Source organism: Lolium rigidum, chromosome 2, assembly GCF_022539505.1.
Source record: "Lolium rigidum isolate FL_2022 chromosome 2, APGP_CSIRO_Lrig_0.1, whole genome shotgun sequence".
In the NCBI taxonomy this organism is placed as follows: domain Eukaryota; kingdom Viridiplantae; phylum Streptophyta; class Magnoliopsida; order Poales; family Poaceae; genus Lolium; species Lolium rigidum.
Genome location: NC_061509.1, coordinates 48,061,060 through 48,073,387, shown reverse-complemented (window position 1 = coordinate 48,073,387; position 12,328 = coordinate 48,061,060). Strand labels below are relative to the sequence as shown.

At 48.5% G+C, this 12,328-nt stretch overlaps 1 protein-coding gene across 1 annotated transcript; it reads left to right on the top strand.

Annotated features, from left to right (window-relative positions):
* Nucleotides 1-6,784: 6,784 nt before the first annotated feature.
* On the top strand, nucleotides 6,785-8,964 carry LOC124686373 (alpha-1,3-arabinosyltransferase XAT2-like). The gene is made up of 3 exons (XM_047220333.1): nucleotides 6,785-7,174; nucleotides 7,295-7,387; nucleotides 7,522-8,964. The coding sequence occupies exons 1-3, from the start codon at nucleotides 7,042-7,044 to the stop codon at nucleotides 8,811-8,813; spliced, it is 1,518 nt and encodes a 505-aa protein (XP_047076289.1). The 5' UTR covers nucleotides 6,785-7,041; the 3' UTR covers nucleotides 8,814-8,964.
* Nucleotides 8,965-12,328: the final 3,364 nt, after the last annotated feature.

The window sequence follows — 12,328 nt, the reverse complement described above, 5'->3', positions numbered from 1 at the left end:
TCGAGAGCATTGTTCACTCTCCCGACAAGATACAAGAGGAAAAATTATGGGGTCGATTAAAAGCAAGTTGAGCCTACACCCAAGTGCAAACACTTGGCCGTAGCCTCGGGGCTACTCCCATCGGGAGCGCCGGTCACGCACCCGATAGAAAATAACTTCGACAACATCTATGACAATCAAGGTTTGCGAGACTCAACTCGATTCTACAACTCGAGTGGAGCCTACTCCCATCGGGAGCCCATGGATTTCATCAAGTCCTCCGGAAATATAGTTAAGTTCTTCATCGAGTAGTACAACTTGAGTCTATGCCCAAGTGCAAGCACTTGCCCATAGACTCGGGGGCTACTCCCATCGGGAGCGCTGCCGCGCACCCGATAATTTCAAGAATCGTCGACATCATTTACGCTACACGTGATTTGCGGCATGGACCTCGCTTTGTATTTCTTCGACTTCGGAGATGGTTATGCTTGGAGTTTCTACGCAAGTCTTCGACTTCCCTATAAACTCGGGGACTACTGACATGGGCATACCCTTCGGGTACCTATTATTAGTATACCTGGCTCGGCCCAATATGGAGAAGACCAAATATGGAGAAGGCCCAACAAGGCAACCCGAAGAAGTAGTCGACTAGGACTCTTGTAAAACCCTAGGCTGGTTGCATATATAAAGCCACCAGGGACACCCGAAATAAAGAGGACAGAAGAGAGACAGAATATAGACAACATAGCTCCGCCTACGGCGGCACCCCGTAAACACATCTATGATCATATATTGGATTACTAGCAAGCACGTAGGGATCCTCCACCGAGGGGACCCGAAGCTGGGTACGTCGTGTGCCTAATCTCGCCCCCGGAATCTCCATCGTCGCTCTCTCCCGAAACCCAAGTCTACAAAACGTAGGCATTGCCGAGGTGTTCCCTCGTCACACGGCGAGGTGCTCGCTGGCGGCGCGAGGGTTTCACCCCCGGTGTCACGCTGGGAGCGACACGGGGGGACCATTCATATTTTACTAAAAACAGTTTGAACAAGAAATCTGGATAAGTCGATTATGTGAAGCTGCCGTGGAAGCGATGGTTCCAAATTGCCAATCAAACATGGTGACGAAATGTGCGGTCCCAATTATCTCCTCTTCTCTCTTCTTTAAGCCCACATATCCAGGCACATGTTATGGTGTTAAGCTAACCACCCAGGTCCCAATTATCTCATGCGCATCGACGCTAGCATTTGTCCTACGAGAAGAGACACGGGCACACCACCGGTATCTCGTCACCAAAGCGAAAAAGCTTGCGATGCGACCCGGGCTGGCCATCTGCTGGTTAACGAACCAAACAAAGCAACAAACGTATCAGCATGTCAATCAGTAGCAGATTGGCATAAATCATTAGATTAGCACAAGATCATCTCCCATTGCGGGCCTGTTGAGGAAACAATCAACGACCAGGTTAGACCAATGAAAGAAGGATTCCGGTTTCGTCCATAAATTCTTCACATTTAACGAAAGAAAGATGAAGCTTTTCATTTCTTAGAATGTACTGTTTGATTATTATTTCAAAGAGGGTGGCTCTGCAAATATATGCAGAAGGCGATTCAAAGGAAAAGAAAAAAAAGTTGTTACTTTAAACAGGACGGGCAAATAACAAATAGAACACATCATCATACTGATAAACCAAAAAGGAATGCCAAAGGAAACCCCACCGCAACATGTCTTGTGACTTACCGCTGAGATCATCCCAGTGTGGCCCCAATAGCCCCGCTGGACGCAAAAATGGGTCATGTCGTGGGCTTTATATACACGTTAGGTCCCGTGAGGCACAATAAAATGCTCGATTCCTTAAGCCGACCCCTACCCACAATGGATGATTGGGAGCGTCAGACATAAGATGTTGCCGATGCCATGTAGGATACAAATAGGTGAGCCAGCCATATCATCGGCACAACTAGTTACTTATGGCGGCGACGGTTCCTTTGGTGAAGCCAAGTGAGGCTTTGGCTGTTGCAGCATTAATACGCACAATCGCACCTTCTCGCCATTTCTCGTCGCTTTCCATCTCTGTTTTCCCGTCTAGTGCTCCAACTATAAAGTTAACTGTCGTTCGATGAGCCAAGCTGTGCTCACTCATCACTTCTCGTTCCTTCCTGCCTCCCTCGCCTGCCAGGAAGCCATAGTGCCTACCCATCACCTACATAGTGTTGACTCACTTTGTCCCGCCACCAGAGCTAAAACCAAGCCCACCGCCTTCGGATGATGACAAGAAGTTTGACTACGGCAAGTTTGACGAGGAGGATGCCTTGCAGGAATCGAGATATGAGGAGGAGGAGCCACCGGTATCGACGGACCCCGACCAGGCAGTTCTCATCTTCTGCTAGACCACGGGCTAGGAGAGGAACACCTCAGCCCTCGAGGATACGAACGCGGCTCTCATGGCCCGCGTCATGGAGATCTCCAGCGAGCGGGTGATGACAGAGGTACATGAGGATTGTCGGTTGTCCTGAACGAGGAATCCCACCATGCACGCGCTGCACCGAAGGCTCGGTGGCGCAGGGAAGTGCCGCACACACCAACGACGAGGCGCACCGACGGACGCTTGAAGGCGAGGCAGAGTGGCATGCCATTGCAACGTGGATCGCGTCGCCCAAGCAAAGACGGATAGGAGGGCATGGATGTCCCCTAACAGGGCCAAGCAGTGGGCACGAGCAAGAAAGACGAAGAACAACAACGAGGCGGGTCCCTCTCACGCCCCGACTAACGTCGAGTAGATTAGATTTCAGTTTAACATTCAGTCAAATTTGGTTAAACTTTATAATAACATATTAAATTTATATTCCTATTTCAATTCAAAAAAATCAATAACCTGGCTGTACCGAGTACCATAATTGGTGCCAGCACCTCTATACGCTGATCCGACGCTGCCAACACGGGAACGCGACCCAATATGGTTTGAGTAGGCTAGATCGGCCGTGGCCCGTCCGGAGGGGGCTAGGAAACAGCTCGCCATCATCAGCTGGTTTAAATAATCAAACAAGCAACATTCATACGCCAGTAGTAACCTAGCGGATTCGCAATTTTGCGTAAACTAATTTGGGGTTCCGGCCCACCGACGGAATAATCAACAGCCAGGTTGGACTATACCGCTACAATTCCTGATTTTGTCGTATGTTGATGCGCATATAGTAGGTACTACCTCTGATTCAAGGAATAATACGCTCTCGTTTTACGTGCTTTTCGTTTGACTAAGTATTACTTTAAATATATAAATATTGTTTGTATGAAATTAGCATCATTAGAAAGTGTTTTTTAATACGAATCCAACGATATTAATTACATATAATATAATCAAGATTTTGTTGCTCAATGTTTATGGTCAAAGTTCGTCTTGGATATGCGTGCGCTTTAGTCCTTCGGACGGAGGTAGTATATAGTGTTCTTGGATCGTGTGTCATGTCCGTAAATTTCATCGTATTTAACAAATTTCATCGTATTTAACACAGATGAGCAAACAGTTTAGCGGCCACGTTCAGAAAACTTCAGTCGGTAGGACGCGCTTGTCGTCCAGATTCCTAAATGGTACGATAATTTTCGCTCTAGATCCGTGAGGATATGGTATGAATTTTTTTTTAGCAAACCACCGTATATGTATACTGTAGCGGATACTTGTCAAGCAGATACTCAGCAGATACGGTAACGAATATGGTACTGATAATATCTGACGAATGATTATTCGATTTTCCTTTATGGATTATCCAAGGTTGTTAAAGAGGATTATCCGATAAATTTAGCCAACTCCGAATGTCTAGACAAACCGGTTAGTTCATTGGTCCAACTATGCATGTCACCTCCTCTCGCCATTTTACGATAGTATCGACATTGCATATTTGCACTATTACTATTGCTCATTATTTATGTGTCCTGCTGCCTTTAGATTACTGTGCGCATATTTGACTATAGTCTATTGTTACATGTTTTTTACTCATGTCTTTATACTAAAGAAACAAAGTTCATATTTTGTGCGTATTTGTTCAACTATCCGATGTCGAGTCGAGTCTGCACTGAATACATTTCATATCCACAATTCAATATAGTACATATTCGAATCCGCGTTGAACCATTATCGGTTCCAATCTGAATCCATGAAATATATCTTTTTCTTTTCGAAATGGGGAAAAATCACCTCAGCTTCTGCATCCAAGGAATGCACACAGTTTTTTTATTAGATTATTCACAACACCTTACAAGAGTAATACAAAAGGTCAAACTCGAAGCCACCTCGCTAAACCTACAGAGGGATGAAGGGGGTGATAAAACACCAACTCGCATCATCCAAAAGACCAAATGCCTTTCCAGGCCGCTCAATAGCAGGTGAGAAGCACATCCAGTCAAGCAGACTCTCAGCGCACGCCAACGCACACGCTGCAGAAGTTGCTACCGCTGTCTTCCTCGACCCCATCTTCAAGAGGGATCATCGCATTAACCTTGCAAGACCTACCGTCGATGCCACCATGACGCCAGACGGCTCCACCATCCTGCACGCATACATCATCCCGCATCCGTCGTCGATACCCCGCAGCACCATGCCACCGAAACTCAGCGCCATCGATGTGGTAGATGAATACCACTCCACCAACATCCGTCAACATCCAGCAGCTTCTCCAAAAACGATGCCCCAAGAGGTATAACGACGCAGGTAGCGCCGCCATCGTCCGATCCGAGAGACCCAGATCTAGGGTTTCCCCCCGGAACAACACGAGTGGGTAGATGCAGGCTGCGATAACGATGTCTTCAAGAAGGTTACGACGTGTGACGCCGCCATCGCCCGCCAAGACCGTGGTCGGAGCACGGTTATCACCGGCAGCCGCACATCCCCAACTCGCCGAGTGTAGTGCCGAGTTGCGCATCTACGACCGCCCCATGCCGGCACGACAGCAACTCGAGCCTGCCAGGCCCAGATCTGGCCCGCACAGTCGAGCACGAGGACCTTGCCGCCGCGCCCAGGGCACTCGCAGCGACGCGGGCACTGTCGCATGAAGAACCGCCACGCCGCACCAACCGACGATGCGGCCCATCGTCCAGGCCAAGAGCTGGCCTGCACGGCGTAGCCCGAGCAACAGCCGCCGCCGTCGAACCGTGGCGCTGCCCGCGCAGTCACCACGGCCCCTGGAACCGCCGTAGAAGCCCGGGGCCGCCGCCCCAGCGCCTGTGCTCCGCCGCCTGCAGATCGCCGTCCAGGGCGCCGCGCTGCTGCAACCAAAGACTCTCGCGCGCGAGAGAGGAAGTCTCGCCGCCACCGGCTACCACATGGGCTTTGCCCAGCTGCTGCGCCTGGCGACGGCGAGGGGAGCGAAGGAGGAGGGAGGCGGAGCTTGGGGCGCTACAGGTCGCCCGTGACGCTGCCTGGGAGTGTCCGGACGAGTCGTTTTTGGAGATCGAATCCATGAAAGATATATGGTAAAGAATATGAAAATAGCAATATACAAGCGAGTACTTTCCTGAGTTTTGTGATGTTGTTTTAGGTAGGCTACCTCAAACTTACTATTTTTTGTATTGTTGATTAATTGGCTACCATTTTGCCTTTTCCATTCTTCGAGAGATATAGTGTCAAAATGGAGCCATTTCATTGTGCAGGAAAAAATTGGCAGGAAATTAATAACCAGCTAGGCTCCTAACATCATCGTGAAAGTCAAAAAAGAAGATAGATGTCCTTTAATTCCCTCTTGTGTAGTTCCAAAGAAAGCATTCCTCCTGATAGTCTTTTTTTTTTCTGAACAAAGTACATATGCTCACAAATATGTACATACATGTATCCCTATGAATGCACGCACAACCCATTTTTATGAGACCTTTATGATAAATCGAGGTGTTGAATCTTGGGTTAAACTTTTGTGGGTTGAGTCTCACTGCCATCGTGAAGATATCTAGTGATACCACATCTTACACGCCACTTCATAAAATTTAGTTTTATGTGTTAACAATTTGAAACAAATTTGTTGGTGTTTATAAGATATATGTTTACATTCTCTAGAATTTTCAAAAACCAAATTTGAAATAGGTAAAGAGAATTGCTATTTATGTGACACTATTTATGTTGGATTTCACTTTTTTTCTTGTTCCTCAAAGGGTGTTTCGAATTTAGTTTTGCAAGTTATCAGGAATAAACACACATACTGTGAACACCCACAAATTTATTTTCAGTTTTTTTTGACACTTTCGACTTAAAATTTGAAAAGCGGTATCATGATATCAAATAAGATGAGACATCACTGGTTGCTCTCATTTGCCCTCGTAACCATCCAACAGGCACAGGTTAGTTCTGCCCATCCTGCCAGTCCAAAATTGATCATTCGGTCATCAAGAGAACAATTCTTTTGTGCGGCTCAAAGATAAACGTTTCGTGCCTCTTTGTCGACAAAAAAAATTTGTTCCGTGCTTTGATAGAAGTTTCATTCTTGTTGCCCACATTTGTTTACACAGGCGTATTGGAGGCTCGGCACACAGGAAACCCGTGTACGTACATTTATTCTCTGTCTCTCTCCCGACATACTCTCGTGCAACACGTACATGTACACATACAAATTTACACGTCTTGTTACACCCCGAAAAGGCAAAAATACGACGGAGACAGGACCCAACAGTGGGTCGGATCGGACCATGTCTAATCCAACGCCTCTAGGTAGGCCGGCCCAGCCTCGGCCGGTCAACGGTCCAACGCGTCGTGCCCACCCACTCTGCTTACGAACGCACGACGGATTGATAATCCGCCAATTATTCAGCAGTAATGAGATGCCTCAAGACCATTCCGGTTCTTTATTACCACCTCGTTTATACTCGGGAAGCAGCTGGTCAGGTCAGGCAGGTCCATCCAGATCCAGCTCGGCATCACCCAGTTCGCCACGAGAAAGTTTCAAAGCATCTCGCCTTACTCTCTCTATCTCTCTCTGGAAGAGTCTTCCTCCTCGCGAGGAGGCACACAGCGAGAGCAAAGCCCAGCAAGCAAGAAACGAAGCTTCTTCCAGATCTGCTCGGCGGCGGAGGAGGAGCTGGGCGGGATGAAGGCGTCGATGCGGAGCCGGCAGGAGCCGCGGCGGGTCAGCAACGGGGTCATCATCGCCGCCATGCTGCTCTCCCTCTGCGTCCTCAGCATCGTCAAGGCCAGATACTGCTCCACGCCCTTCGGCCCAGGTACGTACGCTTCGTTTTCGCTTCTGTGTTGTTGAGCTAGCTGCTGTGCTCTGCTCTGCTGGGTGGATAAAGATTGGAGCTTTGCTTGTGTGGAGCTGATTTGTGCTTGGATGGCTGCAGGCAAGCCCGAGGACCAGCTGCAGGAGCAGATGAACTCCAGCATCAGGATGGAGACCGACGACGAGCGCGTCCCCGCCGTCAACACGGCCCAAGGTCAGCACCGCTTCCCTCACCCCCTGTCCGGAATTCCGGATCGGTCGACTGATTAATTCCAGCTCGATTGCTGATTTTGGGGCACGAAAAAATGTTGCTGAAGTTCGTCCCTTTTCTTGATTGGTTGACTTCAGAGGAGGAAGAGGAGGATGTGGAGGAGGACAGCGGCCCGGCGACCAAGGAGGCCGCTCCGGCGGAGGTCGCCGCCAACACCGGCTCCGGCGCGGGGAAGAAGGATAATAAGAGCAGCAAGAAGAAGAAGAAGCCGACGTGCTTCATGACGAGCAAGCGGTCGGAGCGGTGCGAGGCGACGGGGGACATCCGGGTGGTCGGCAACACCTCCACCATCTACATCAGCGGGCTGGACAAGGAGTGGACGACCAAGCCGTACGCGCGGTACCACGACCCCGTGGCCATGTCGCACGTCCGGGAGTTCACCCTCAAGCCCTTCCCCTCCGCCGCCGCCGACGCCCCGGCGTGCACCAAGAACCACTCCGTCCCCGGCTTCGTCTTCTCCAACCGGGGCTTCTCGGGCAACCTGTACCACGACTACACGGACGTGCTGTTCCCGCTGTTCCTGAGCACGCGCAGGTTCAAGGGCGACGTGCAGTTCCTGCTCAGCGACCTCAAGCCCTGGTGGGTGGCCAAGTTCCGGCCGCTCTTCCGCCAGCTCTCCAAGTACGACGTGGTGGACGTCAACAACGACCTCGAGACGCACTGCTTCCCGCGGATCGTGGTCGGGTCAGACTTCCATAAGGACATGGGCATCATCCCGGCCAAGGCCGCGGGGCACGTCTCCACGGCCGACTTCAAGCGCGTCCTCCGCAACGCCTTCGGGCTGGAGCGCGCCGCCGCGTCCCGCGGCGGCGCCACGGGCAACGGCAAGCCGAGGCTGCTCATCATCTCCCGCAAGAACTCGCGCCGGTTCCTCAACGAGCGGGAGATGGCGGCGGCGGCCGCCGAGGAGGGGTTCGAGGTGCGCATCGCGGAGCCCGACCAGCACACCGACATGGCCACCTTCGCGCGGCTCGTCAACTCCGCCGACGCCATGATCGGCGTCCACGGCGCCGGGCTGACAAACATGGTGTTCCTCCCCGCCGGCGCCGTGCTGGTCCAGGTGGTGCCGTTCGGCGGGCTGGAGTGGCTCACGCGGGTGACGTTCAAGGAGCCGGCGGCGGACATGGAGGTGAGGTACATGGACTACAACGTGCAGCTGGAGGAGAGCTCGCTGCTGGACCAGTACCCGCGCGGCCACCAGGTGCTCGTCGACCCCTACGCCGTGCACAAGCAGGGCTGGGACGCGCTCAAGGCGGCCTACCTCGACAAGCAGAACGTCCGGCTGGATCTCGACCGGTTCAGGGCCACGCTCAGGGAGGTGCTCGCCGCGCTGCCGCCGGCGCCCACGTCCACAACGCCGGCGACGTGAACCGGTCGTGGTCGATAGGTATAGGTTGGTGTATATCTATCCGTTCCGTGACTCGTTTTGGTTAACTTGATTCTTCTTGATTTCTTCTTCCTGTTCTTGCTCTTCGATCTTCCTGTGGCAAGATTTCCATCGACGACGAGCAAGAACTTCCTGTTACAGAGACATGGCCTTTTTGTGATTATTGGTTGCTTATATTCGATTAATTTACAAAGAAATGTGTTTAGAGAACGTGTATTGGCATCATAATCTTGCCGTCTCTCGATCATCGCCGTTGACAATGTCATGCCAGAGAGTCATCGCGTTCTCCGTCCAATTCACATCTGGAAGAATTTGTTTTCATTTGGGGAGAGAAAGACTGCGACTTGGCGAGCTCCTTGTGCGCGTCTAGCTGGGAGATTTGTCTGTTTGGCAGGGACGGATAGCAACGCGTGCTGCCGCCAAGTCGTGGTGTGATTTCGTAAGCAGATGTCTCGGAATTGGAAAAGGAAGGGAAGGTTTGGCTGGTTCGTCTGCCGTTGGTTCGTGGACGCGTCGCTTTACTGGGAGGAAAGGTGGCTGCCAACTCCGAGCTACCTCCGGCCCCCCGGCGTGCCCGTCATCTCGTATTGACATCCTCAGACGCACAAGGCTGCTGCCTACCTCAACGGCCGCCGTGTCACCATCTCCCCCTTTTTTTAACGTTCGAGTTGTCCGATCTTGACCCAGTATGGTAGGACAAAAGTTCAATTTCACATTCCTAGTTTCGAGAGAGATTTTTTTTTGAACAAAGAGAGAGGCCGGAGGCGCCAAATTTTCATCCATCTCATATGCAATGTACAACATGAATTACATTACATATCCCCGTGAACATAGAGCTTGGAATATAGGAGTTGGACATGAACTATTCCTATGAGAGGAATTGGAGCAACTAAAGATAGGCGTAGACAAAGCCTATCTAATTGCGTGATTTGCACAAAGCCTATCTAATTGCCTGATTTGCACAATTATGAGCAATCCCGTTTATGTCTCTCTTTACATGGTAAACAACACTAGGAATTGCTTCACTAATCTTTCTAAATTCAGAGACATGTAGTCTAATTTTCCAAGGTACCTGCTGATTGGTAGAGGAAGAAGCCGCGGCTGCTCTTGTAAGAGTGAGATTGTCTTACAGAAAAGTAACTTGTTGAATCTTTAGTAAACTTGCCACTCTTGCCGCTAAGATCATTGTTGCAGCTTTGGCTTTGAGAACCGATGGTCTTATTGGGATTGAAGCCTAGTTAAATATAGAAGTAAAAAACCAATTCCCGATTCTCGATTGTACTTGAGCTCCGCCCCATGGTGTTTTCTTGGTCATCCATGTTGCGTCTGTGAAGATCTTGGAACCTGTAATCTGTAAGACGGTTTTGATGGTTTCTCCTGGCTCCGGAAGTGCATTCTGCACCTGTTCTATGACCTGTAGAAATGTAGTAGCAGTGGTTGCATTGCATTGTAAGGTATTATATTGCAGCACCATAGGTTTAGGAATGTCCTCCATTTCTAAATTGTGCCTTATTGGTTTCCTGTTAAAAAGGTTATCATTTCTTTATTTTCACAAGCACCACATAAAGGTTAAATGTTTAGAGGCATGTGGGTGGTTCATGCTCAAAAGTTTGAGACAAATTTGAGTAAGAGAAGTGCAATTTAAGACCAAATTGTTTGAGCGAATGAACCAAGGAGTAATAAACCAAGTAGCTCTCGCAAAGTTGCATGTAAAGAATTAATGAGTGACGTCCTCTTCCATGCCACACCTAGAACAAAGTTTATTAATATGCTTAGAATACTTACATACTCTTGCTCCCGTTGGCATGGCTTTCCTTAGAAACATCCATTCGAAAGCTTGAACACTTGGAGTTATTTGTCTGGTCTTCCAGATCTGATTCAATAGTTGAACCGTATGAGGATGTACCTATCTCGGTTTTGGTTCCCCATTATCCTGCAAATTTTGAAGACAATCCCTATATGCACTCTTTGTATTGCACTTACCCAAGGGAGTTAGCTTCCATTAGAGGATATCATTATCTTGAGAATGAATGATGTTTGTACCTTTTATAAAGCCATTGGCTTCTGGAAGAGTGTGTCAATAAGTTGATAATTCCATTGTGTTTGGTTTGGAAGCCAAAGATCATTCACGGGAGCTGGATAAATAAAGCCTTCTTGTTGGATGATGAGAGAGTCGTAAATGTGAGTCCAATTTTGGCACCAAGGAGTACTCCAAATTGATATTTGGCCTGGTGTGAGTTGGTAGAAGCAATGGGCTTCGAGAATAGGAAGAATTTTTAGTATGGATACCCAAAAGGCTAACTTGGGAGCATTTTTGTTAGGGCGCAAAAAAACGGAGTGTGGAGAATATTTGGATTTAAGCACATCGTGAAGGAAGTAGTTTGGTTCATCGGCTATCCTCCAAGCTGCCATTAGGATGAGGCTCTGATTCATAGCTTGTAGGTTTCTTATACCAAGCCCTCCCTCGTTCTTCAGAGAGCATATGTCTTTCCAGGCTCTCAAACAAAGACCTTTACAATTTGTCTCTTCCCTAACATTGTCCACAAAAAATTGCTAATAATGGCAATGAGTTTTGCATCAATTTTTGGTGAAAAGTATGTTAGACATGTAATAAACTGGAATGGAAGAGAACACGGATTTTATGAGCTCATGTCTTTCCGCATGAGAAAGTTTATCGTCCTTATAGGAGGAAAGTTTTGACCTAAATTTGTCAATTATAAAATTGTAGGCAGCAACTCTATCTTTTCCACGCAAAATGAGAGGATGATCAAGATGCACAAATTGTCAATGAGAGGCATAAGGAAAACCTGCTTGATGGATTGACAAATATTGAGAGGAACATGCTTACTTAAAATGATACCCCCTCCGATCCATATTAGTTTCCACTAATACATACATATCTAGACATATTATAGTTCTAGGTACATCCACACTAGTGTCCAGTTTGGAGTCTTCCCTAAACAAATGCAGAAATCATTTAGGATCTGGTTTATTCAAGAAGCTTCTGGCAATGTAGCTTGCCCACATACCAAGAGGTCATCTGCAAATAAGAAGGAATGGATCGGAGGGCAATTTGGTCCTAGAGTTATTTCTGCAAAACTGTTAGCTGACATGGCTTCCTAAAGGGCAATAGATGATTCACTGATTGCATGAACAATTAGGTATGGGGACAGGGGACATCCCTGCTTGATGCCTCTGTTGCCACGAAATCTCGCAAAAGGTTGACCATTAATGACTACAGAAAAAGTTAACGAAGAAACACACGCATAGATCAAATTGATGAAGTGACCATTGATACGTCGCAAACGTATCTATAATTTTTGATGCTCCATGCTTGTTTTACACCAATTTCTATATGTTTTGTTTACACTTCGTGGCACTTTTATGCATTTTCCGGAACTAACCTATTGACAAGATGCCACAGTGCCAGTTCCATATTTTCTGCTGTTTTGTATTTCGGAAAAGTTGTACAGGAAATATTCTCGGAATTGGACGAA

Coding starts and splice junctions, on each gene's coding strand:
- LOC124686373 (XM_047220333.1), top strand. CDS start 7,042: ATGAAGGCGTCGATGCGGAGCCGGCAGGAGCCGCGGCGGGTCAGCAAC. Junction 7,175..7,294: donor CTCCACGCCCTTCGGCCCAG/GTACGTACGCTT, acceptor GGATGGCTGCAG/GCAAGCCCGAGGACCAGCTG. Junction 7,388..7,521: donor CGCCGTCAACACGGCCCAAG/GTCAGCACCGCT, acceptor GGTTGACTTCAG/AGGAGGAAGAGGAGGATGTG.